The sequence below is a fragment of the Balaenoptera acutorostrata genome, chromosome 15 (genome assembly GCF_949987535.1).
Source record: "Balaenoptera acutorostrata chromosome 15, mBalAcu1.1, whole genome shotgun sequence".
In the NCBI taxonomy this organism is placed as follows: domain Eukaryota; kingdom Metazoa; phylum Chordata; class Mammalia; order Artiodactyla; family Balaenopteridae; genus Balaenoptera; species Balaenoptera acutorostrata.
Genome location: NC_080078.1, coordinates 56,238,399 through 56,266,272, shown reverse-complemented (window position 1 = coordinate 56,266,272; position 27,874 = coordinate 56,238,399). Strand labels below are relative to the sequence as shown.

The 27,874-nt window shown below is 38.7% G+C and overlaps 1 protein-coding gene across 1 annotated transcript; it reads left to right on the top strand.

The window, feature by feature from the left end:
• Positions 1-906: 906 nt before the first annotated feature.
• On the top strand, positions 907-27,437 carry CRLS1 (cardiolipin synthase 1). The gene is made up of 7 exons (XM_028168925.2): positions 907-1,444; positions 4,236-4,373; positions 8,976-9,105; positions 21,898-21,983; positions 22,927-22,995; positions 24,611-24,702; positions 26,448-27,437. Exons 1-7 carry the CDS (start codon positions 1,139-1,141, stop codon positions 26,533-26,535), a joined length of 909 nt encoding a protein of 302 aa, XP_028024726.2. The 5' UTR covers positions 907-1,138; the 3' UTR covers positions 26,536-27,437.
• Positions 27,438-27,874: the final 437 nt, after the last annotated feature.

Below are 27,874 nucleotides of genomic sequence, written 5' to 3'. Positions count from 1 at the left end.
TTTTTACATTGCTAGTACACTTTAATTTTTCTCTCAATATCAGCATTTCAATATGTGTGTAAGAAGTTGAAGATTTCTTTTGATAAATACTCAGCTCTACAATGACGTTCAAATTCAATTGGTCTTTCCTAAGCTACCTGAACTAAGTTTAAGATCAACTTCAATGTGGGTCTGTCATCACAGACACAGCTGAGGGGGATGGTGCAGAGGCCACAAGAACCATTCAAATTCACTCTGACATAGACTCTACAAGAAAACAGGTCTGTAACATTGCAATATTAATAAATATTAATAACAATATAGCAATAATCAATATAATTTATAACTTCTATATTAATAATTAATGTATAAAATTTGTCAGTTAATTAACGATGAGCTGATTCTTATTTTGGATATTCCTCTAATAAGCACGTTTCTGAACCTCTCTAAGCCTAAATTTCCTTATCTGTAAAAGTAAGATACTAATGGAACCCATCCTAGAGTTGCTAGGAGGATTAAACGGGATGACGCACTCTAGCCTGGCTACAGTAAACACTTTTTTCAGGTAAACGATCAGTAATTGCTATTACTGATATGTTCTAACACCCATATTTTTGGGCATATGCAACGCTCAAAAGAGGGAAAAGAACAGAGAGCTAGTATTAAGTACTTCCTCTGTATCAGACATTTTAGCAATATGTAAAACTCTAGCAAGTGTGCCCAGAGCCGCGCACACCTCGGGTTTCCGGCCGGGGCGCGAGATGTCTCCCGCTCTCTCTCGGCCACAGTCGCCGCGCAGTAATCCTGCCCTGCGCGTTCCTCTCCTCGCCTCCCCACGGAGTCCGGGTCCCGCCTGTGGGCGGACTGCGGCGCCGCGCCGAACCGCTACCCGGCAGCCCACTGGGCCTAACGGCACGTGACTCCCGCCGCCGCCGCCGCCGCCAAGGCCAGCGGCGACGGTGTCGCAAAAGCGTCGCGACGGCGTCCGTTCTTGGCGGCCCAGGCCACTGGTATAACCGAACGTGCTGAGGTTTGAGAACCAGTATGGAGGCTGTCGAGGTTCTCCGATATTGCGGGGCTTCGATGGGGAAGCGACTCGCCGGTGCCCCGGGCTGCTGAGCTCTCGCCGCCTGCGTCCCCGCGGCTCGCCCGCAGGGCCATGCTGGCCTCGCGGGTGGCGCGCGCCTCGTGGGGTGCCTTGCGCGTAGCCGTGTGGGCGCCCGGAGCGCGGCCGGGCAAGGGGCGCGCCCGCGGGGCCTTGCTGCCGCCAGTGCCCTGCTGCCTGGGCTGCCTGGCGGAGCGCTGGTGGCTGCGCCCGGCTGCGCTCGGCCTGCGGCTGCCTGGGGCCAGCCCGCGGGCCCACTGCTCGGGCGCGGGGAAGGCAGCCCCCGGGCCCACAGCGGAAAAGGACGCCGCCACCGAGGCCCGGGGCGGCCGGTGGGGCCCGGCGAGCGCCGCCAGCCTGGTACGTACCGAGGAGGAGGCGGAGGAGCGACTCTGGGTCGGGGTCGACTGCTCCGGCGGGGCTCGGTCCCGGACGCAAATAACGTGCCGTGGCCGGTGAGGTCCGATGCTTCCGTTTCAGAACTTTTAAAGCGTTCCCCGAAGAGAAGTTATGGGCAGATCATTCGGTCGGGGTGAGTGTCAGGGGTACCAGCCGCGTCCTCCTTCTGTCTCGGTGGTCAAGTTAGAACCCTCTTCTTCCCCTCTATCCGCACCGGTAGCTGGACGCGCCTCTGGATACTGCATTGGTAAAAATAGCCTTCACCTGTCTTATTAAAAGCTCATTTTAAATTTTCTGAAGCGAATCCCCAGTGTTTAGGGCAAGTCTCTGGGCGTCTTCAGAAAGATATACAGGCCCTTTTGTTTGCTTGTGCAGGTTTGGTTAACTTATCATTTGACCTTTGGTAACTTTACATATGATGAAGGATAACTAAGTAATTTAAATAGTAATTAAAATATCCTTTAATCTCTAATTATAGAAAAAGATTAAACCTCTCTTCCTGAGGTAACGGAGGAAAATATTTGTCTGCTTACCTGTTGAAATACTGACCAAACAGAAGACATGAGAGCATGAGTGTGGGAGAGCTTTTGATGTCATGTAGCAAGACTCATGCAATTATTACATCTTCAATTGTTATGTCTTCAGTGGGCCCCTGTGCTGCTTTCATCAGTTGTACAGCATGGGTTGGGGTGGCCACATCCTGGCAGGGGTCTCAGCTACATTAATAGCTAGAACATGGTGGGGTTTGAATGAATGCTGGATGCTTTGAGGTTGCCATATCCTGGCTGAAGTCCTTCCCAGAACGGCAGTAGTTGGTCGAGTATGCCACAGGTTATCTGGTTGGGTAATCTGAGATTAGCTGTCTTAATTTTAACCTAGAAACGTTTACGAATTTAATGATTAGAAATTGAGGTATTTTATTTTAACTGAAATATTTTATGTGGAGCTAAAAGGAATCCCTTTCATTGTTCCAAGAACATTCAGTCTGGTTTATTAATTCACCAAATGAAATGATCTGGCTGTTTACAACTGTGTCTTTAATTTTTCCCCATGGGCCTCTCTGAGTTTAATTTTGGGCCTCTGTATTCTGACCTTTTGCTTTGTTTTTCCTTTTTGTCAATCATGAACTGTACCTCCCCACCCCCCTTAGTGAGCCACTGTAATGCTGGATCAGTATTTGACTTACTCTGTATCACAGTATGGTCAACAGACTTATCTTTTTTCTCTGGACTCTGAAACACTTGGACCTTTGAACTTGAATTTGGAATATGTTCCAAGAATGATTCCATTTAATTAATATAATGTGGATTAGTTCAACAGAAGGTCCTTGAGTAGAGGTTTGGAGTGCTGCTTGTTTGGTGATTGTTTCCTGCAGAATTTGAATTTTTCTGTAGCTTTAGTGACGGTATTTTGCCACTGGGCCCCAATAACCCCATTATTCCTCCAAACTGAGGTGAACATTTCTTGCTGGGTTCTGTTTATAAACACAAACTTAGTATCTTTAGAGAACTGGCTTTTCTTGCAGAATGGTTGAAGGTATTTTAAAAGAGGTATTTAGAAGAGGAAATTGTTACTTTTTAAAAAAATCAAAATTAAGATTCAGGCAAATAGGTTACTGATTGATAAAGAGGTTAAGTAGGGTTATCTTGTGAGGAGATAGTCCCATGGGGTAGAGCTGGCAGTCTTGACTCAGTGGAGAAAAAAATCCAGCCTTTAGGGAATGACATTTTCTCTGTATTATTTCTGTACCCTTTTTTGTGCAGTGTATCGTAGTTCCACTAGGCTGAGGCTTTTTAAAGTTGAAATACCCTCTCATGAAACAGACTTTGGCAAGGAAGGAATGGTTTTCAGAGCAGCTGCCGAGGTGCCCTTTTGTTGGTGCCAACTTCAAACACCTTGGCTCCAAATGAAGTTTCAAGGAATCATAAAGCCCCCCACAGGGGAGCTGTGAAAGCCCTCAGCTTCTGGTTGGGGATCTTAACATTTCTGTGGCTATTTTAAACAAATTTACAAAACCTCTTTTATTTCCTAAGTATCTCAATCCCTTTTCCTTGTTCCATTTTCTTCTAGCAGTTCTCCAGTTTAGTGATGAGGTTATGGAATTAAATGTTTTTTTCCTCTTCATTCGTATCTCCAACACTGTATATGGCATTTAGCATTCTTTTGATGGGTATGTGCAGAGGAGTGAGGAGAGGTTATTTGCAATAAATGTTTTTTAGCCAAAATGCCCATGGTTGATAATTTGGCTTTTTTCTGACACTTTCTAGACCGTTTGTCTACTTGAAGTATAAGATCTTCCTGAAGATCTTTTTTTAAATTTTGTATAATGGGAAAGTAATTCTTTTTTAAAAAAAATTTTATTTAATATAGTTGATTTACAATGTTGAATTTTCACTTTTAAAAGCAGTATGTTTTTAGTTTTGAATTCTGATGGTGAAGTAATACATTAAAGGCTTGACTTATATGATAGATAATACATGTTTCTTCCTTCTCTCTTTAGTGAGAAAACCTACTCTATATACAGCCAACATTTTAGTCTGTGTTTGGGTATATGACATATCTTCATCTTCTGCATTCTTAACAGTTTTAGATGTGTGTAAAAAGAACAGAATGGATTTTAAAACTGAAAGTACTAATTTTAAGGTTTATGTAGCTTCTAACCTTTAAGTTGATGGAGTGTATTTTTCCAATGTATATAGTTATTTAAAGTATGAATTTATAGTATTTAAATTTTGTTGTCTTTATGTTTCAGTATGAAAACCCATGGACAATCCCAAATATGTTGTCAATGACGAGAATTGGCTTGGCCCCGGTTTTGGGCTATTTGATTATTGAAGAAGATTTTAATATTGCACTAGGAGTTTTTGCTTTAGCTGGGCTAACTGATTTGGTAAGTTGTACCGGCACTCCCCCTGTTTTGCTCCCCTTCTAAATCCCAGGGTCTTTACTACACTGAAATAGCACAGCCTCAGTCTGCTTTTCTTTGGAAGGAAATCCTCAAGATGAATTTCACCTAGTACTTTGTGAAAGGCTTGTCTTTAACATCTATGTGGGACTCTGTTATTCTTTATATGATCTAAGGAAGGAAGTGGAGGTTGTAGGGAGGCATGGGAGAGGGAGCTTTTTACTCTTGGTTTTTAACTTTTTCATAAAAGAAAAAACCTTAGAAATTCTCAAAGGACCAAGTACTTGCTTTAGGGATAGAAATAAAGGAGAGAAGCTGTGAGACTTTTTTTCTACTTATATAGTAGAGAGAAATATCTGATCTGCAACAACAGTTGGTTTTACTGGTGGAGAGGGAAACAGTGGGCCAGTTGTTGTGACCAGGGAGCTTGCAGAGGCCAGATCTCTGCTCAGGTTTATGCTGGCAGGAGGCCATAGGCACCCCACAGATTTGGTCCTTGATTCCTTCTCTACACCCCTCTGACCACCTTCCAGAAGACCCTGCCCTGGGTGGGCATTAGACATCCTTCCTTCTTCCACTCTCCCAGCAGATGGACCAAGGAGAAAAGAGCACCTTGACACCACTGTGTCAGTTTATAGGAAGGGAAAGATTTATTCAGGTTATCTCTAATTAGAACTTGGAAAATAATTTTCTAACAGAAAGCCTCACTATGTGTTATATAGGCTTTTGTGGACTGGCCAGTCATCATCATGTATGACATTATTTGCATTTATCACCCACCCTGTTGCATAAAAGATTTGAAATGGCTTGTAAAACTACATGTCCTGCAAAAACACAATTGAAGGAAGTGGGGAAAAGGTAGAGGAAAGATTTTAAATTAGGACAAAAGCATGTAGAAATAGACATTGTATATATAAATTGTATATTCTTGTACAAGGCTGGTCTGAGATCCAAGTGAGCACCCAGACAGGCAATAATAATTTGGTGCCTCTTTAAACTGATGTATGTTTGAAAAGCTTTGCTCAGTATTCAGTGAGAATAAAGAGAAACTAATTTTCTGTTGATAAAAATCACATAGCATCTTTCTTTGTAACATCAGCTATTCCCTTTGAGGTTCATAGAAACAAAATTCCACCTGCCCAGTAGCATTGTTGAGCAATACAGAATTAGCTGAAGCTTCTGCAGGATAAATAAATGAGGGCATTTGCATTGTTATGTGGCATTTCCAAATATGCATCAAATACAGTTTCTTGAAGTGGTTACCACCTCTTTTTCCCGAGTTTAGCTCCTGTTTGTCACAACTTCTCCTCATTCTCACAATCTCTTCTTTTGTCCCTGCTTTTGTCTGTGAAGCCTGAAGCCCTCCACTTATTAATATGGTCTCCAAGTCTGTCAAAGGCCATTATATTGAAAATGGAATTTTTTTTTTCGTAATAGGCAAGATCTTTTTCAGTTACTGGATTTGCTCTTTTTAGGTTTGTAGGTTTTTTTAGTTGCCACATGAGATTGCAATATTCATCGAATGGGAGAGGCCTCATTTATACTTTTCTAAATAACTAAGACAATGTGTATGGAAACCTGAGTTAACTGGCACCATATTACATTTACTTCATGTAGGTTTTGATGCCTCTAGAATGGCTGCTGGGCAGATGGCTGGACTCATGGAGGGTTTAAGTAGGGGAATGTTGTATATGGGAAATGGATTACAGGAATGCAAGAATAGAAGCAGAGAGTCTGGTTATGAGGCTGATAGTAATCTAGGGAGGTGGGTTGGGAAATATGTTTTGAAGATAGAGTTGATATGTTAGTGGATTGGATATGTGGGGTGAGAGAAAGGAATTAAATAGGAGTGCTAGGCTGTTATTTTTTTTTTTTTCCTTTTCAACAAGCAGATGCATGGAGGTTTACATTTTCTGTGATGGTCAACACTCAGGGTAGGACAGGGTTTGTGGGAAAAGAGTTGTTATGCCTGTTCAGATAGAGGTAACATTGGGTAGTTGAATACAGTAGTTTGGAGTTGGAGGCAATCATGGTTAGAGATAGATTTAAGAGTTATCATCATATAGATGGTCAAATCTGGCTGAAATCATCTAGGCTGTGGTAAAAGAAGAGAAGAGGTCAGAGAAAAGAACAATAAATGGAGCAATGGAGAAGGAGCCAATAAAGGACACTGAGAAGGAATAGCTGGTGAGAAAGAAAGAAAAAATTGGGCAGTAAGGTGTCCCAGATGTTAAGTGAAGAAAGTGTTTCAATTGTGTTGAAGTCAAGTAAGCTAAGAATGTAGAATTCATTGGTGAGTTTTATGAGTACAATCTCTAGAGGGTGGGGCAGTCAGAATGGGCTGGCGAGCATACATGAGGTGGTGATGACAATAGATGTCACATAGAGCAAGTTTTGCTTCATAGGGGAATAGAGAGATAGTCAAGGAAGGGTTGTTTATAAAGAGATACATACTGGGGAAATTTTTGTTGTTAATTAACTAATTAATTAAATGACTGGGTAGGAAGAGAGAGATTGATGATGCAGGGGAGGTGGGGAAAACTCAGAAGGTAAGAGGGCCTGGGATCAGGGAACGCAGAGAGAATGTGCATGGACGCTAGTAGGTGGTGGATTTGGAGGTGGGAATACGAGGGAGGGCTGACAATCTGTTTCCGTTTTTTGAGCAAATATAGACATGGTCATGAGCTAGAGAGAGAGGCTTTGGGAGGGATGAGCAGACTGTGAATAGAGAAGGTAAACACAGTAAGCAGATGTAGGTTTGCAGGCAGTATTGAGTGCCCACAGGAGATTTGTGGTCATGAAAAAGTGAGATCAATCAGCCCATTTATGTGTTTTTCTTGATCAGTATTCAGCTGCTTGGTTGCAGGCCTGGAGTACATGATAGTTGTATTTAAGCAGGGTTGAGGGAGAGTGGAGTAGGGAGTAATAGAGGTTTACAAAGAAGAGATGATGTTGATGACCTTGGAATCCAATGTGGGTAGAGGAACAATGAAGACAAGAGGGTGATGATGGTGAAAAAATGGGAGGTTAAGTTCCCTGAGATCAGAGACTGACACCTGAATCTTCCAAGGCCCCAACTCCCAGTTCTAGGCACTTTCTGTTAGTGTTACCTATAGTATACTTAAGAAAATAGATTTTTTCAGTTGAGGTAGTAATAGCTAGTAACTGCTTTTTTGAGGATTTACTAAGCGCTGAGTGCTAAACAAGTATTAATCACATTATGTACTGAGACAACCCACCCTTCGAGGTAGGTAGCACTATCTCTGTTTTACAGATGAGGAAACTGAGGCTTAGGCCAAATAACTTGCCCAGAGTCACACAGTTAAGTGAGTGGGAGAGCCAGTGCTTGAACCACTTATGCTCTGCTGCGAAGAGTAAGTTCTTAACCATTGTCCTGTACGACTGCTCTTAACCATTGTCCTGTACGACTGCTCTAAGTCATTGGAATACTTGAGATATGGAGGACTTATTTATCCTTTAAAATGTACCATGTTAAATTATGTCTAGATTAATTTGATCTTTTTCCTTGGAACTAGGACTAGAAAATTCAAATATTTGTTGAAGTTTGAAGTTAAATAAAATGAGTAAAAGCCAGGGTAGGGACTTGGAAAACCAGAAAATATCTGCCTCGTTTAATGAAAATAGGCAGTACTTGGTTTCAGTCAATTTTGTGGCCCCAGGGTGGCCAGATCTTCCCATTTCTCAAGTGAGCCTGGAGATCTGGATTTTTTGAGTTAAGACTTTTAATATTTAAATATTGGCAACTAATTTATGTTTATAAAATCACTGGGCAGGTCAAACAAAACCAGCCTGCAGGCCTCTTTGGCCCCCTGGTAACCCAAGTACGACCTCTGCTTTAAAATATAATTTGTTTCCAAGAGTAGTGAATAAGTAATTTTCATATCAAAAATTGTAAGTAGGCCAGGTACAGAGGACTGAGTTTTGTATTCAAATACAGGTCATGCAATATAGTCAGACATGGAATTAACAGTGGCACTAGATAAAAAATATTGATAATAACAGTTAAAAGAGAATAAAATAAAAATAATAACAGCTAAAACATAGGGAGTTGGGTCATATTATAGAAAAGTAGGTAGGAATGGAAGTTAGAAAATCTCGAAGTTAAACGGTAGTCCTTGCAAGTAAAAGCAGCTGTTTTGGCTGTAGTGAACTAGCCCAGCGCTCAAGGGGCGGGGGATGGGAGGGGTGGGTTGGGGTGGGGTGCCTAGTCCATGCTCTGTCAGTCCTGCTTTCTTTGAGTTTTATTTGGGTTCTTTACATCTCTAAATTTGTGTCTGGGTTCATCCCACAAAGGGGCATTGTGAAAACATTGCAAAATAGCTGAAGGCCTTGAGAAAGAAAAGTGAAAATTTTTTTCTGTAGAAAAGTGAAATCATTTTCTGACCAGTTGGTAATTTAAAAGCTAAATGTATACCAGTAAAACAGAAGGTTTGGGGGTAAGAGACAGAAGAGGTTTTATCTACATTTTATGCAAGTATAGCTGTTACTCTGGTATCTCTTAACCTTCAAGATATCTACTCTGTACCTATTATGACATTTATTAAAAAAAAAAACTTCTATTTTCAGTTGGATGGATTTATTGCTCGAAACTGGGCCAGTCAAAAATCAGCTTTGGGAAGTGCTCTTGATCCACTTGCTGATAAAATACTTATCAGTATCTTATATGTTAGCTTGACCTATGCAGATCTTATTCCAGGTAAGAACGCCATCATGCGTACTTTTAAATAGTACAGGGAAGAATCACATTTATCAGCTTAGGATTTCTCTTGATTGAGAGACAAATAATTTTTGTTCCAAAAATATGTTTTCAACTTTAAAGTGTTTCCCTAAATTTAAACTATTGAACTGTTTTGCTTGCCAAGCTATTTGTTTTACTTTAGAATTTATGACCTTGTATATACTATAGAATGCATTGTTTTCTTAGTAAAATTTGTAAAATTAAAATTGAGTAAATATTTCAAAAAAATTGAGTTAATTCATATTATCTTAGAATCTTTTGAAACTATGATTTTCTTAGTGCCTAGCTTTTGAAAGCAATTTAAAGTTTTCCTAAGTTATTATTTATTAAGTACAATTTAATAAGTGAGAGCTCTGAAATCCTAAAGATGTCTATAAAATTTCACATTGTTATTATTATTACTTAGATGGTATTACGCAATTTTAAATTATACACGTAGTTTGTACATTGTCTGAATACTTTTTTTAAAAATTAATTAATTAATTAATTTATTTTTGGCCACATTGGGTCTTCGTTGCTGTGCACAGGCTTTCTCTAGTTGTTGGTGAGCGGGGGCTACTCTTCGTTGTGGTGTGTGGGCTTCTCATTGCGGTGGCTTCTCTTGTTGCGGAGCACGGGCTCTAGGTGCACAGGCTTCAGTAGTTGTGGCTCGTGGGCTCTAGAGTGCAGGCTCAGTAGTTGTGGTGCATGGGCTTAGTTGCTCCACGGCATGTGGGATCTTCCCGGACCAGGGCTCGAACCCGTGTCCCCTGCATTGGCAGGCGGATTCTCAACTACTGCACCACCAGGGAAGCCTCTGAATACTCTTTGTAACAAAATTTTATGATCTTTTGTATTTTGTATGTGCTTTTTTGGTTGTTCATTTTCTACTTCAGCTGTGTTTCTCAGTTTTTAATCCTTTGGTTCAGATTAAACTGTTTATTTCCAAGAGTTAGAACCTGAGAACAAAGAAGCTGCCACTTGGTCCTTCAACACCATGTTATTACTGACATTTGATAGGAAGAAGTTTAGTGGCGTTTCAGTCTAGTATAGTCTCCCAATCTAGAGGTTCTTTTTCTCCTCTACCTTTAGGCTTTTTAAAAAAAATAAATTTATTTATTTATTTTTATTTTTGGCTGTGTTGGGTCTTCGTTGCTGTGCACGGGCTTTCTCTAGTTGAGTGGAGCGGGGGCTACTCTTCGTTGCGGTGTGCGGGCTTCTCATTGTGGTGGCTTCTCTAGCTGTGGGGCACGGGCTCTAGAGCGCAGGCTCAATAGTTATGGCGTACGGGCTTAGTTGCTCCACGGCATGTGGGATCTTCCCGGATCAGGGCTTGAACCCGTGTCCCCTGCACTGGCAAGCGGATTCTTAACCACTGCGCCACCAGGGAAGTCCCTACTTTTAGGCTTTTAAATCCACATACCAAATTTAAAAATGAATTAGACTACTGTTTATGTGCTACTTTGAAAGTCAGAATTATGGTGTGTGTATGGTTGGGGGTATTGAAGGGGCAGGGGTATGCTATAAGTAATATATATAATTCGTAGGAAAAAAGATCCTAAGGAGCATTCTGTTAACATTCACAATTAAAATTAGTGTATGTGTGTGTGTATGTGTATTTTCATGCTTCCCATTTTTCACAGTTACTTTGTATTTTGTTGTATTGTTTTACAAAGGTTGGCCAGCCCAGGTATTTCCCTGTTGAACACAGAAATTGTTTCCAGGTTTTGGTATTATGGATGTTGTTGATACAACTGATGTAGGTTGCTTTTGGAACTGAAACTTCCCTTCATTATCATTCTGGGAACTTCCATTTTCTCTCTTCTGTGTTGGGTTTGTTTTTCCAGGCTCCCATGGCTTCCTTGTTATGGTCCTCCTTTTGGTGGAGTAGAATCTCCAGTTGTTTCCTATGCTAGGATGCAGCCTGGCAGCCAGGTTTTTAGAGGTGTACAATGTCTTTATTCTACAGACATCTAAAATGTATTTGTTCTACCCTCCCTACTTGAATGGGGCATAATTTTCAATTGCAGGTTATTTTCACTCAGAATTTTAAAGACCCTGATTATAGATTAACAGATTCCATCTTGCTGTTGAGAAGTCTCATGCCATTCTGATACCTTTTCCTTTACCTGTGATTATGTTTTGTATTAGAAAGCTTTTAAGATTTCTTTGCATAATTCCTAGTTGATGGTTTAAAAAAATTCTCTCTCTTAAATATTAATTTTCTAACTGCTTCTTGGGATACCCAATTATCCCAGCACTTTTTATTGAAAAGTCTATACTTTCCAGACTCACTGCCATGTGCATATATACATGGGTCCATTTCTGGGTTGTCTAGTTTATTCCCCATTGATTTGTCTATCTTTGCACCAGTACCGTCCCTAATTATTATTACTTTGCTAAAAGTCTTTTTATTAAAAATTTATTTTATTATTTATTTATTTATTTATGGCTGCGTTGGGTCTTTGTTGCTGTGCGTGGGCTTTCTCTAGTTGCGGTTAGCGGGGGCTACTCTTCGTTGTGGTGCGCAGGCTTCTCGTTGCAGTGGTTTCACTTGTTGTAGAGCACGGGCTCTAGGTGCACGGGCTTCAGTAGTTGTGGCTCGTGGGCTCTAGAGTGCAGGCTCAGTAGTTGTGGTGCACAGGCTTAGTTGTTCAGCCGCATGTGGGCTCTTCCCGGACCAGGGCTCGAACCCGTGTCCCCTGCATTGGCAGGCAGATTCTTAACCACTGCGCCACCAGGGAAGTCCCCCAGAAGTCTTGATATATGATAGAGCACGTTCTTCCACCTTGATATTCTTACCTGTTTTCATTTGTGTGTGAATTTTAGAATCAGCTTTCAAGTTCCCCAGAAAAACCTGTTGGGATTTTATTGGGATTGCACTGAATTTACAGATTTATTTGGAAGAATTGGTATTTTTACAGTATTGTCTTCCAGTCCATATACATGTTGTATTTACTCTATTTAGGTCTGTTAAAATGTTAAAATGTTACAGTTTTCTCTAGAGAGGTAATAAGTAATTTTTTATTAGATTTATTTCTAGGTGACTGATAGTTCTTGATGCTTTTGTAAATGGTAGCTTTTTTAATATTTCATTTTGTAATAGCTGATGTTGATAGGATGAAATCAGTTCCATCTCTAACAGTGATTTTTGTGTCTAGCAAAACTTGCTGAACTCTTTATTCTCTTGGATTTTCTGTATCCTTGATTATGTATTATCTATAATTAATGACAGTGTGTTTCTTCTTCTCCAATCCTTTTACCTTTTTAAAAATTTTCCTCACTATAGTGCACAGTGCAGTGTTGAGTAGGAGTGGTATCTGTTTCTTATTTCCAGTCTAAGAAGGAAAGCTTTCAGTCTTTCAGTATTAAATATGACATTTCCTGTAGGGTTTTGTAGATACCCCTTTTTCAGGTTAAAGAAGTTCACTTCTACTGGCAGTTTGTTCAGAATTTTTTTTACATTGGATATTGAATTTTATGAAAATTTTTTTCTTCATGTATTATGATAGTCATATTTTTTCCCTTTAAGCTTAATGTGTGGTGAATTACGTTATTGATTTTCTAAGTTAAATCAACCTGATGACATTCCTGTTACAAATCTAACTTGGTCATGATATATTATGAAGATATTGCTGTATTTGGTTTACTAATATTTTGTTGAAGATTTCACATCTAGATTCACAAGATTGGCCTGGAATTCTTTTCTACAAATACCCTTGTTAGGTTTTTTGTTTTTGTTTTTTTAATATTTATTTATTTGTCTGCGCTGGGTCTTAGTTGCAGCATGCGGGATCTTTAGTTGTGGCATGTGAATTCTTAGTTGCGGCATGTGGAATCCCTGACTAGGGATCGAACCCAGGCCCCCTGCATTGGGAGCGTGGAGTCTTAGCCACTGGACCACCAAGGAAGTCCCCTACCTTTGTTAGGTTTTAATATCAAGTTTATAATAATCTCATAAAATGAATTTAGGGAGTGTACTCCCTCACCCCACACCCCATTCTTGGGAGATGTTTGTGTGAGGTTGCAATTATTCCTTCTTGGAATGTTGGTAGAACTTGTTGAAGCCATTGAAGCCTGGAGTTTTCTTTGGGAAAAAGTTTTAAAATAGTTGATTCATTTTTTTAAAAAGTGGTTACAGGGTGATTCAGTTTTTCTGGTTCATCTTTTGTCTGTTTTGTGAGTTGTGATGTTTTTCTAGGAACTTGTCCATTTCAGCTACATTAAAAAAAAATTTACCATAAGCTATTTATAGTATCCACATTAACTTTTTGATGTCTGTAGGCTATGTAGCTATGCCCCCCTTTTCATCCTAATTATTAGTTATTTGTCCCTTTTTTTCTTTGACTTGTCTTGCCAGAGGTTTGTCTGTTTTATGAATCTTTTCAAAGAACCAACTTTGAACTTTGTCAAACTTCTCTGATATGTTTACTACTTCATTAAATCTTGCTCTTTTATTTCTGTCTCCTCCTTTGGTTATTTTCTGCTCTTTTTCTAAATTCTATAGATCAGTCCTGTCTAGTAGAAATATAATGGGAACCATAGATCTAATTTAAATTTTTCTAGTAGTTATGTTCAAAGTGAGAAGAAACAGGTGAAGTGTGTGTGTGTGTGTGTGTGCTTGCACTTCTGCTACAGTGGAGACTGAGTGCTCTGTGCATGCACTGCTGCCTGTGCCAGCCCACCCCCCATTTTAATAATATTTTATTTAACCCACTAGATGGAAAATATTGTCATTTCATTATATAATCAATAAATAATCATTAATGAGATTTTTTTTCATACTCTGTCTTCAAAAGCCAGTGTGCTGTTTGCACTTACAGCACCTCTCACTTCAGACTAGCAACATTTCAAGTGCTTTATCTTTACATGTTGCTCATGGCTATTGTATTGAACAACGCAGCTGTAGGTGAATGTTTAACTTGTTCCTTTTTTTTTTGTTTTTTTGTTTTCTTGGCTGTGCCGTTGTGGGATCTTAGTTCTTCAACTAGGGATTGAACCTGAGCCCCCTGCAGTGGAAGCACGAAGTTGTAACCACTGGACCACCAGGGAATTCCCTCAGCTTTTCTTTTTTAAAGTTTGCATTTAAGGCTATATATTTCCTCTAAGTGTCCCTTTCACTGTATCTCATATGTTGGTATTAGTGTTCTTGTCATTATTGAGTTCAAAGTAATCTATTTCCATTATGATATTTCTTTGGCCTATGGTGTTAATAAACATTTATTTCTTAATTTGTGGGATTTTCTAGGTATCTTTTTGTTATCGATTTCAAGCATAATTACCTTGTGTTCAGAGACCATGCTCTGTGATTTTAGCCCTTCAGCCCAGTACACAGTCAAATTTTATAAACATTTTATGCATTTTTCAAATGAATGTGTATTCTGCAGTCATTGGGTATGATGTTCTACATATGTCCATTTGGTCAATTTTTTTTTTTTAAGTAAATAAATTTATTTCTTTATCTTGGGCTGTGTTGGGTCTTCGTTGCTGCACGCAGCCTTTCTCTAGTTGAGGCGAGCAGGGGCTACTCTTCGTTGTGGTGCATGGGTTTCTCATTGCGGTAGCTTCTCTTGTTGCAGAGCATGGGCTCTAGGCATGCGGGCTTCAGTAGTTGTGGCATGCAGGCTCAGTAGTTGTGGCACACAGGCTTAGTTGCTCCACGGCATGTGGGACCTTCCTGGACCAGGGATTGAACCTGTGTCCCCTGCATTGGCAGGCAGATTCTTAACTACTGTGCCACCAGGGAAGTCCCTGGTCAAGTTTTTAATCTTGGTGGCTAAATCTCCTTCTTTACGGAATTATTTTTTACATTTGGTCTGCTTTTCTGTCAGTTACTGAGAGAGTAGAGTTTCCTGCTGTGTCCAATTTTCCATTATTTTTTCTTTTTAGCTCTGAGTTTTGCTTCATGTCTTTTGAAGTCATGCTATTAATAAGTGCATATAAAGTAGAATTGTTATGTCTTCTTGGTGAATTGAATGTTTTATTTTGAAGTGACCCTCTATATCTTTAGAAATGAGTTTTGCCTTGAAGTCTCTCTCTCTCTCTCTTTTTTTTTTTGACCACACCATGTGGCATGTGAGATCTTAGTTCCCTGACCAGGGATTGAACCTGTGCCCCCTGCAGTGGAAAGGTGGAGTCTTAAACCATTGGACCGCCAGGGAAATCCCTGCCTTGAAGTCTCTTTTGTTGACTATTACTATAGCTACACTAGCTTACTTTTGGTCAGTGTTTACATGATAAATCAATCTTTTACTTTCAACTTGTCCACATCTTTATACTTTAGATATTCCTTATAAATAACATATAGATAGATGGTTTTTCTTTACTTTATCCAGTCTAAAAATATTTTATCTTTCAACTGGAACATTTAATCCATTTACTATGATTACTAATATTTGTGTAGCAGTCTTCCATTTTATTTTGTGTTTTATTTGGCCTGTATGTTCTATTCTACTTTTGTCTATATTCTATTATTATCACTGTTTTCCTGTACCAATTGGAAAGTTTTACACTCTGTTAACGTTTAGCTAGTCTCAAAATTATAATTCATCTTTATCAAAGTTTAATGTTAACAAATCTATACATTTGGCCTTCTGTATCTGTGGGTTCTACATCCACGGATTCAACCAACCTCAGATTGGGGGGAAAAAATCTAGAAAGTCCAACCAAACTTTGCTGCAAACTGGAAACTGAGAGTATTTACATTGTATTAGATATTAAGTAATATAGAGATGACTTAAAGAATATGGGAGGGTGTGCATTGGTTATATGCAAATACTACACCATTTTATATAAGGGACTTGAGCATTTGTGGATTTTGGTATATGTTGGGGGGAAGCAGGGTGGATCCTCAGACCAGCCCCCCATGGATACCGAGGGATGCCTATACGCCTTCTGGACACTGGAAGGGCCTTAGAATACTTTAACTCCATTTATTCCTTTCTCAATTTAGGTTATTCTCATACTTTAATTTTATATATGTGTTCAACCCACATGATATTGTTTATTAAGTCAGTGTTCATTTAGATGTATCTTCATACTTTTTTCTGGTTTATGTTTGGTGTATTTCAGACCTTCCACCTGGAATCATTTTCCTTTTCTCTAAAGTATATCTTTAGAAATTCTATTAATACAGGTCTACTGGTGGTACATTCTTTTCTCTGTTTCTCTGAAAATATTTGTATTTTGCCTTTATTCTTTTTTTGTGTGTGTGTGAGGACATTTAAATTCTACTCTCTTAGCAGATTTTAATTATACAGTACAGTGTTACCAACTAGTCAGTGTGTTATACATTAGATCCTCAGACCTTATTCATCTTTTTTTCATCTTAAAATTGAAAGTTTGTGTCTTTTTACCAACCTCTTTCTATTTCCCTTTTTTTTTTTTTAGATTCTACATATAAGTGATATCACGCAGTATTTGTCTTTCTCTGTCTGATTTTGCTTTTATTCTTGAAGGATATTTTTGTTGGGTATAAAATTCTGGGCTGGTAGTTGTTTTCTTTCAGTACATTTAAAGAACCATGCAATTGTCTACTCACTTCCATTGTTGGTAATAAGAAATTGTTAACCCATTTCTTTTTCAAAGGTACTTTTACTCTGTCTGCTTTTAAGATTTCCTCTTTCTCTTTGGTTTTCCATAGTTTCACAATATTTGATGTGATTTTCTTTTTTATTTATCCTGCTCGTGATTTGTTGGGCTTTTTAATCTGTGGATTGATATCTTTAATCAGTTCTAGAAAATTCTGAGCCACAATCTTCAGGTATTGTTGTCTGTGTTTCTCCTTCTTTTGGGACTGCAGTATACCTGTGTTAGATTTCACTGTATCCTTAAAGTGTCTCAGCCTCTTTTCTGCATGATACCTCATTTTATCTTTCTGCACTCCATTCTAGGTGATTACTAATGAAGCTTGCTCTTTCATTTCACTGAATCTCTCTTCAGCTGTGCCAAATTCATTTAAGTCTTCTATTATATTTTTTAGTTATAAAATCTCTATTTTATTCTTCTTCAAACTTAGTAAATCATCTTTTATAGTTTGCAGTTCCCTGCTGAAATTTTCAATCTTGATTTTTATATCCCTTTGAACATAGTAAGCTTTAGTTTTATAAACGCTGATAATTCTGAAATATCTTTTGAGGGTCTCTTTCATGTGTCTGTTTCTATTGATTCTTACTAATGGTATCTTATGTCTTTGGTTATTTTTGACTGTTTAGACACTGTACTAATATTTAAGAAAATAATTTGGAGGAATATCTTGATGTGTAGGATGATGGCATTACTCTCCAGAGGAGATTTTTTGTTCAGTTCTGCCAGGTATCTAGGCATGCTAACAGTCTGGGACCACCTAGATGGCCAGATGATAAGACATTCTTTTTTAAGGCTTAGTTTGCTTAGGGCCATCTCCTCTCCCAACCCTGTGGGAATAGTTGTTCAGATCCCAGCTTAAAGCTAGGAGGTGGTTTGTCACTGCCCAACCTGAGGGCTCTGGGCTTTGACTACTGTTCCCCCGCCCTTTAAGGCTGCCAAAACCCCTATTCAGCTTTGTGGCTTACTTCCCTAGGGTCAGGGACAGTGGCTTTGAGTGGCTTTGAGTGCCTAGGCTTTATTTTCCTGAGTTCTCATTCTGATACTTTCTTAGCATCTTACAAGCTTTTCACTTTCAAGATTTTTTTGTTTAACGTTCTTCTTTAATTGTCTTAGCAGGAGAATTATTACCTACTCAGATATTAATGGAGCTGAACCTGAGGATCTTTTTATTTACCTATAGGTCTGAAATTTTACAATGGTATATGTTCTAGATCCTACTAGAGTTTGTAGTAAGTCTTTCTTCCATTGTGCTGGGTACTAAGAAGGCCCCTTCAGTCTGAAAACTTATCCTTCAGTTCTGAACATTTTTCCCTAGGTTCTTTTCTTACTGGAAACTCTTTTTGTTCTCTTTCTGGGAGATTTCCCCAACTTTGTCATTTACCCCTTCTACTGACATTTTAATTAATTTATTTATTTAATTAAAAAAATTGTTTTTTGGCTGTACTACGTGGCATGTGGGATCTTAGTTCCCCGACCAGGGATTGAACCCTCAATCTCTGTAGTGGAAGTGTGGAATCTTAACCACTGGACTGCCAAGGAAGTCCCTCGATTGACATTTTTATCGCTATCATTTTTAATTTCCAAGAGGAAATAAAGAGCTCTTGTTCTGTATGTTCTTTAAAAACAAAACAAAGGGGCTTCCCTGGTGGCGCAGTGGTTAAGAATCTGCCCGCCAGTGCAAGGGACACGGGTTCGAGCCCTGGCCCAGGAAGATCCCACATGCTGTGGAGCAACTAAGCCCGTGCGCCACAACTACTGAGCCTGTGCTCAAGAGCCCGCAAGCCACAACTGCTGAGCCCACGTGCCACAACTACTGAAGCCTGTGCACCTAGAGCCCATGCTCCACAACAAGGGAATCCACTGCAATGAGAAGCCCGTGCACCGCAACGAAGAGTAGCCCCCACTCGCCGCAACTAGAGAAAGCCCGCGCACAGCAGTGACGACCCAACACAGCCAATAAATAAATAAATAAATAAATAAATAAATAAATAAATAATTTTTTAAATGTCTTTTTCTTACTTCATAGGTGAGTATCATCATTTCAGGACATCTTCTGTCTATCTGTTTTTGCGTGTGTGTGTGGGGGGGGATGGTTTTAAGCCCCTATATTGTATCTATTTCTTTTCTTCTTTTTTTTTTTTTCTGTTTGTTTTGGTCTCTCTTTCATGATGGAGACTTTGCTAAAATATCTGGTGATCCTTGGCTGCTTACTTCATAAATGTTTAACTGGGTGCTCCCTGGGCATTGGTGGAATTTGTTGGGTGGTATACTACCCTCTAGGGTGAACAGGCAGTGAGAGACCAGGCATGGCCCTTAATTCTCAGTACCTTTAGGTCTATTCTGTAGGTAAGAGCTCTCCATTTGCTCCTTAGAGATTGCAGAGGTCCTGGTTTAGAGATTAACATGTAGAACAAGGGTTGGCAGACTTTTTCTGTAAAGGCCAGAATGGTAAATATTTCCGACTTTATGGGCCATGTGGTCTTTGTTGTAACTACTCAAGTCTGCTGTTGTAGTGTGAAAACAGCCATAGAAAATACATAAACAAATGACTATGGCTGTGTGTTAACTTTATTATTTTCAATGCAATAATGTATGCTATTGATAGTGATCACTTCTGCTATATAAAAGTGACTTGATTTTATTTCCCTTTAACACTAATAAATTTGCTCATGATGTACTTCTTTGTTGCAGAAACTGTATTTCAGACAGAGTTAGCAAATAGAGAGGAAAACCTTGGAGCACTCCCTGACACATTTTACACCTCCCTAACACACTATCATACTCTAATAGACAAAGGAAAGCTGCTTTAGCCCTGGAGGAAAAGGGAAAGGAAGGCCGGGAGAGAAGGCAGGAACAGTTAGAAGATTCAAAAGCCAGGGAACTGGACAAAATTGCCCCCCAAATCACAGTAAGAGCCTGTATGTATACGTGCTCTCAGTTAGCAGAGGCCTTAGAGATCACCCGGTGCAGCCTGGTCCCAGTCTGGCTGTGCTTGTGAACCCCCAGGGAGCATTCATCTTTGCTTTTATGAAGCTTTCACGAGGTGATTCTGTGATGAGTAGTCAGTTTGGGGAACACTGGATTTTGTAAACAGTCCTATCTTCCACCAGACTGTTAACATGGTAAACTGAGCCCAGAGATGCATTCTGCAGTACTACTGACTAACTGGTGACCTTGGCCAGGTTTTATAATCTGCCTGAGGCTTGTTTTCAATATTTGTAAAATGGGGTAATGATGGTTCACATATCATGGAGTTGATATGTAGATTAAATGACATAATATGTATAAAATACTTAAATGGTGCCAGATGCCCAGTAAATGGTAATTTTAGTAGTTAATAGAACTAGAGCCCAAGGCTTTGCAGTGTATTGAATTGCCTCCTCTGTTCTTCTGCAGAAACCTTATTTAGAATTAAATTATATTCTTTTTCCCCTGTGGTGATGAACTACAGTAACAGGTGTTTATTTTCCGCTAATGTTGTGTTTACTGTATATAATTCACATGAGTTTGCTGCATTTTAAAAATAAATAAAATCTGATTGTTATTTGATTTTGCCAGCTGATTATTACTATAGAAAAGTTTGGTTTACAGGCACAAAAATCCTCCTAAAAATCATGACTGCCTTGTTTTGTTACTTGGTTCATACAGCCGAGTGTTCTTTATGCTCCAAATGCCATGACTTGAGTGGATAAACATTTTCTCTTTGGAATCGTCTTGTTGAGTACTAGGCCAAGGATCAACACTTACATCACAGCCACAACCAGCAGAGATTTAAATTTTAAATCTGTAATTAATTAGTGAGATTTTTCATAAGTTTCTGAACCAATAGAGGACCCTAAGTATAGCTTTAAAAGTAATTCACAAAGAGCTGTTTGAAAGTATTATGGAAGGGATGTGCATGATTCTTTTATTTTAGTAATTGAAACAATTTGAACTGTTAGCCTCGAGATTTTTTCCTTTTTAAAAAAATATTTTTTTCTAATAACATGACATATATTCATGGTTAAAACTTCCTTCAACGTGGAAGGATGTAAAATGAAACGATCTCTGCCCTCCCATTCTCATTCGACAAGGGAGCAGGAGTTCCTTGGGTATCCATTTAAAATGTCCTTCTGCTGGCACTGGGACCATCCTGTAGGATCTTAGGAATAATGAGAAAACTATCAACAAGTTGAATTCATGTTTAACTAGAATTCATTGAATGAATGAGCAGAAGAAAAAATAGCAATTGCCTGGATAGGAACTGGCTGGGCAAAAATGAAGATATTTTGGTTCTCCACAAGTGGTACACATAGCAAATTTTACTGTTCATAAAATAATCTAGAATGCAGAAGCAAGCAGTCAGAGTTCTTGAAAGTCAGAAGGGCTTGAGTTGGGACTTCCCTGGTGGCACAGTGGTTAAGAATCCACCTGCCAATGCAGGGGACACGGGTTTGAGCCCTGGTCCCAGAAGATCCCACGTGCCACGGAGCAACTAAGCCCATGCGCCACAACTACTGAGCCTGTGCTCTAGAGCCAGCGAGTCACAACTACTGAGCCCACGTGCCACAACTACTGAAGCCCACGTGCCTAGAGCCCGTGCTCCGCAACAAGAGAAACCACCGCAATGAGAAGCTTGTGCACCACAACAAAGAGTAGCCCCCGCTCGCCGCAACTAGAGAAGCCCGCGTGAGCAACGAAGACCCAACGCACCCAAAAATAAATAAATTTATTTTTTAAAAAAAAGAAAAAAGAATGCCTTGAGTCCCGGCATCCTTTCCAACCTTTTTACCATCTCATTCCATGTAATTATAGTGAGCTTGGTGATCTTTTTTCTAAATTTACAAAGCTGGGAAGTAACAAAGGAAATAGGGCTGAGTAGAGGGCTGAGTAGAGCTGACACTGATAACTGCAATTTAAAAACGTATGCAAGGAAAAAAAAAATACAGAAAGGGGTGAGAGGATCAACATTCTGAAATGTGACTTTAAAAGCCATAGTCTGTCTTTCACCTTGTTTTGAAGGCAGGTTAAAAAAATATAAAAATCAGTGGTTCACTGTAAGGACCCTAAACAGGCATCAATAAGTGTTTATTTTAAAATTTTTGCTTAGGTGAAGCACCAGTTTATGGTAAGCCTTCATTGTATGTATAATGTCTCAATAATTTTCAAAATCCCAATCAAAATTATTTTATATTTGATTTTCAGTTCCACTTACTTATATGATAATTTCAAGAGATGTAATGTTGATTGCTGCTGTTTTTTATGTCAGATATCGAACTCTTCCAACACCGGTGAGTTTGTTTCAAAAAAATGTTCTTTTAGTATTACTTGTAACTTAAGGCAAAAGAAAAAAATCAGTATTGTGTACTGAGTTTCACTTTATGGGAATAATTTATGACAATTATGTATTCAATCCATTTACTAGGAATTTAAAGAAAACAGACATAACTGTCATCTTGCTATTTGAATCACCCATTATGGTAGCTGTTCAGTGAACATATGAATAATCAGTTTTTTTTAAAAGGATGTTTTTGTTATGAATAATCAGTTTTTTTTAAAAGGATGTTTTTGTTATAAGTCAAAATTGTTTTAGTTGATAGTCCATAAAACTCAGGCCAGCTAGCCCCATCCCTAGCAGCAAACTCTGTTAGGAGTGTTTTGTATAAGTAAGCACCCTTCCCTGTCTAATTTAGCTTCTAGTATGGATTATCTAGAACTGGTTTTTAAAATCACAGTTTTATGAGCATGGAGTGGTCTGTTTGCACATCTGTTCATTGGTTCTACAAATATTTGAGCACATAAGCATAGCATAGCTTATAACCACCTCACGAACATAACCTCATCTTTTGATTCCCAGTCCAGTGAAAATGGCAGTATTTTATTCATTTTGGTTCTTTTTAGCCTATAAAGAAAATAGTGATGAGGGAGATTTGTTGAGTCTATTTAGTAGAAAGACGTAGTCAAGCAGACTTTATGATACTTATTGTGTTAGAAATTTATAGAAATTGAGAAATCTATAAATTAAAAAATATGTTTTCAGTAAACTGTAGGTGATTTATGAAGAATGTAGATGTTGCTCATTTAGTATAATAAAAGAAGATGGAGATAAAGGGTTTATCTAGCATATAGCCAGGCATGTGTTATACACTCAGTAACTGTTACATATAATAACAAAATATTTATTTTAAACTTGAATGATGAATAAACTTTTTTTTTTTTTTTGTCCTCTGCCAGAGAACACTTTCTAAGTATTTCAATCCTTGCTATGCCACTGCTAGGTTAAAACCAACCTTCATCAGCAAGGTAAGAGACACACAACATCCTTTTAAGTTAAAAACCCTTGTGGATTTTTATTATGATGACTATAAACCTCAGCTTGGAGCAGCTGAAAATGAGACACATTTTAATGCATTGACCATAGAGAATAGAGAGTGGGGTCATTAACCCAGTTCTTTTGTCCTCCAGGCTTTCTGGATCTTTAGTATATATGTTGTGTTTTGTGTTGGTGGTGTAAGAATTTAAGTCTCCAAATGAGGTATTAGGGCCACCACTTAGGGGAGGTGTAGAAAGTGGAAATGTAATTGCATATTGACACAGAGTATGAAGATTCCTTTCTGGTTTCACTACCCACCCCTCCCTGTAGTGAAAACATATAACAAGGTCCTTTCATTTGCAAGATCGATTGTTAACATGGAAAGGGATAGGAGAAAGTTTTATTCACTAATAAACAACTCCTACTCCTAGTTGTCCATCTGTTTTCCTGAGCCCTCTTCAGGGTAATAACTGTATGCCAGTCTTTGCACACAGAGAGGACACTATTAATGCTTCTGAAGGCACATTTGTTTTACTAGTAGCCTTGGTAAGTTTGCTGTAATTATTCTTTTGCTCCATGCCTTGTGACAGAGGTTTAACAGGTTAGGGATGTCAGTCGTCTTTGGGACGGAGGGATGATTACTCTTACTCTCAGAGACTCCCTAGGGTGAATTTTTACCTACAAATATGCGTTATTTATTTATTTATATCTATCTATCTATTTATTTTACCTATTTATTTTTGTGACTTACATAAGTATCAAGTACAGTAATTGGAGTATAGCACTGTACAGAAGGTGGCTTAAAGAGGTACCAGGGACAAATGCCTCAATTCCTTGGGCTTGCAGGGAGTTCTCCAGACAATTTTTATTATTTTTAAAACGGAGTAGAATCCTTGTAATTTGGCTGCAGAATGGATGAGAGAACATAGGTGCTTCTCTAGACACATCACCCACAGATTCATACATCACCCGCTTCCCCAGAATGCTTCTCTCAATGAGTAGAGGAAGTCTCCAGTGGTTCTGTTGTCTTCCTTTTCTCCACCACGCTGTCTTTTAGGGTAGGGAAACCTACTCATTTCCGAACTGAGAGCCTCTCTCATGGAGATTAGTGCATTTCAATTTTCTAACCTCATAGGTTTGACAGGTGGTAGGCAAGTGAAAGGAGTATTGAATGAAGTACTAGGAAATCTGGGTTCTGGGTTTGGATCTGTAACCTGCTATGACTGCTGGCAAGTCACTTAACTCATTACCTTTTTACCTGTGAAGAGTAGCTTCATTATTTCCATATTCACAGGGCTGTTTTAATAGGCAACTGAGAAAAAGGCAAAGAACTTTGCAACATTATTGAATTGCTATGGAAATTCAGGATAGTGGTGTTTTCTGATAGTTGCCCTTCTCCTCACTATATAGGGCAGCTGTGGAGACAGATGAGCCCGTTAGTGAAGTTTAGCCTTTTGTGTGAATGCCAGCTTCTTTGGCAGGGATATTACAACATCAAGCAAGCTGAGGGTCTGTTGTGTTACACTGTGATGGGTTATGCCTTTCTCTCGTGAGCTTGAAACATGATTGGGTTGGCACTGTTCATTTATGACTTCTTCTTTTTAGGTTAACACAGCAGTCCAGTTAATCTTGGTGGCAGCTTCTTTGGCAGCTCCGGTTTTCAATTATGCTGACAGCATTTATCTTCAGATCCTGTGGTAAGCTAAACTTAGAATTACTCTCTGAGAATGTCAACAAAATGGCTTATTGTGACAATCCTAGAATTACTTTGTTCTTAATCATGTTTATTAAGCACTGGGTAAAGCTGTGGGCTATATTTTTTGATTGATACCATTTTTAAGAAGCTTACTATCAAGTATAGGATATAGAAGTTATAGGGGGTTTCATGCAAGTTAGAAGGGATGAGAGGTACAGATAATGTGTTGGGGTTTTGGAGGAGAGAAAAATACTTCCAGGTAGGAAGAAGAGGGAAAGCTTCAGGGAAGAAGTGGCATTTGAGCCATGAGGTCTAGGTGGAAAGAGACTGAGGGGAGGCCATTCTGGTGAAGGACAGACCCTGAGCAAAGTCAGACATGCAGGAGAGTGGATAAGGGGACAGTGCACCCAGCCTAGTGAAGGGGGCAGAGTGGGAGAGAAACTTGGAGAAAGGAGTTTGAGTTTTATTTTATTAAGGTTATGTATAGCCTTGAAAATGTGTCACATTCATACTTTATGCCACACTGATACTAAAGCACTGTATTTTTACTCCACTTTTAACTCGATAATTAAAACTTTGCTTGATGCAGTCTGAGCCAGAAAATAGTTGGTTAACTAAAGTCAGTTAAGCTAAAAAGCTTTAAAAATGATACACACGCTAGACATTTTATTTTCTAAAATATATAATCATACATTCATTCTGATTCGTCCTACGTCTTCTGATAAAGGCCCAATGCCTTTTCTTTGATTATAGGCTCATCAGTGGGATTTTTTTCTTTCTTGCAAAAAACTACATCCATAATACAACCTCTGTGATTTTCATGTTCTGCTTCTTTTAAAGTGATATAAGAATGTAAGACATTTATGAAGCAGAGTATAGAAACTTTCTAGATTTTTACCATTTTCTCTAGTATTTTAACAATTACATTGTCTACTTACTTTGACAGTAATTTTTAGCAACTCGCCATGATATCAAGCCTTTCCAAAGCCTCCAGCTTAGTTCTCAGAAATAGTGACTCTTCCTACCTGTATGTTTCATTATGTGTGAATTTAGGATATCAAACTGGCATAAACAGGTTTGGGATCAAACAGATAGAGTCCTGATGAGCCTACACCTCACCTGGTGGAAACAGAAGCACATGTGTGCACCAGAAAGGAATGTGTTAGCTGCGAGCACTCAGCAAGCCCTGAGTGTCACTCGTGTCATTTCAAAGAGAATCTGATTAATCTAATTCTCCTTAATTTTAAGGAAATATCAGTAAAGAAAGCTGAATTTTATTTTAAATGACTCAGATATTAGAATTCCCAAGATCTGTAAGAAATAGCTTCTAAAACTAACACTCTAAGCAGCGTGGAACAGTGGGAGGAGCACAAGGGCTCTAGAGTTGGAACCAAGCCAGATTCATAGTTCTGTGGCCCTGAGCAAGCTCTCTGGCGCACTGTTTCCTCTGTAAGATGAGCTTGCTGTGAAAATAAAACTACCTAGAATAATGTCTGGGTAAAAAATGACAATTGCTATTATTATTTTTTTCAGACTGATTAACTAGATTAATTCTGTTTGACATTACTGATTCAAATGAAGTCTTAAAGAAAAGCAGTATATTTAAATTCTTGTTAAAAAAAAAAAGTTACACCAACACAGGCTTTTTTACTTTGAAACAACTCTTTTAAATGTATTCTTTATGATTCTTATAGTTAACATTTTTTAGAGTTTAGACTAAATTTTATTTCTTTCCTTCCATAAAAGGTGTCTTACAGCTTTTACCACAGCTGCATCAGCTTACAGTTATTATCATTATGGTCGGAAAACTGTTCAGGTGATAAAAGGCAGATGAAAGTCATCCATCATCATTAGCAAGGAAGCAATATATATCATCGGTGGCAGGGCCAGTGGAAATCTACAGGAGTTTCCTTTTTTGGTGTTCAGCTTGAAAAAGGACTTGTCAGAACAAACCATGTCATCAAAATTTAAGTAAAATGCATTGAAAATAAGCTTGATCATGGGCATATGCAGAATTTTCAATGTATTTTTAAATACAAATAAAACTATAATTTAGAATTTTTTATCTTAGGTTTCTTGATTAATTTATAAGTAGCAATTATTCCAATTATTGTCAGTCATTTTTTGATCTGTAAAACAAAAAACAGTCTAGAGCATGGAAACTGAAGAGTTGTCACTTTAATAGAATTTAGATTGCTCACAAAGCACTAGGGAATTTCCTGGGTTTAAATATGTATCCTGTACAACTTGGCTGCACAGTTGTTTGTTTGACTTTTAGATCTGTGCACACATTAACAGTACATGTGGTTAATATTTGATTGTTTAGGATAATGACTATAAAGGTAGCTTAGTTGTGGATGAAGTATACTTGTAAAGAGATTTAAAATGCAGTAAATTTTGAAAATAATAAATAAGATCAAAATAGAAGGTACTGAAGTTCATGTTCAGAAGTCTTCCAACCTCTCAGGTGCCTAATAGTTTATGCATCAGGATAATAAGTGACAAAGGTAGTTGAAAAATGAAAACATGTCTGTTACCCTAGCCATCCAAGAGGCAGTGAGTTACATCATGCCTTCCCACTGTATCTCTAACATAACAATGTTTGTATGATATTGGGACCTGTATTCATATGTTATGTAAATAATATGAAATTATATTTTTCAAAGGTTTTTTTAAGCTTTGGGGAATCTTCTTTTGTTAAGATGTTAAAGGAATAAAAGAGCCGGAAAAAAGTGACCTTCAATTTGGGTTGTCTGTGTTCCACGGTCATCTGCTGTTGCGAAGTTTTCTGATTCATAAAGTCCATTCAGATATATCACTTGCACTTAACATTGTAAAAATAATTGGTTTGGGATCATCTGACTGAAAAGCCCTATTCTTGCTACGCTGTCATGTTTAAGAGAATGGACGATGCAGGGAGAGGGAAGAGAAAGACAAGTGGCTGGTGCTGGTTGCTTCCTCTTAACAGTGGAGGCCTGTTGCTGCTCATTGTCCCGAGGTCTAACCTAAGTGTAACATGGACTCATACAGTGAGATTATCTAAACATAGCCTGTTAAGCTGTGTTAAAATGAGAAGTTATAAGCAAAATTCATGCCTCTTGGTTGTGGCATCCTTGGATCAGTGTGCCCCTTGTTGCCTGCTGTTCCTGGCTTCCTTGTTCCCAGATTAGCTG

Bases quoted from the DNA above. Each gene is read 5' to 3' on its own strand.
- CRLS1 (XM_028168925.2), top strand. From the start codon at position 1,139: ATGCTGGCCTCGCGGGTGGCGCGCGCCTCGTGGGGTGCCTTGCGCGTA. The intron at 4,374-8,975 runs GTAAGTTGTACC...TTCTATTTTCAG, and splicing joins TAGCTGGGCTAACTGATTTG to TTGGATGGATTTATTGCTCG. The intron at 24,703-26,447 runs GTAAGCTAAACT...CTTCCATAAAAG, and splicing joins ATTTATCTTCAGATCCTGTG to GTGTCTTACAGCTTTTACCA.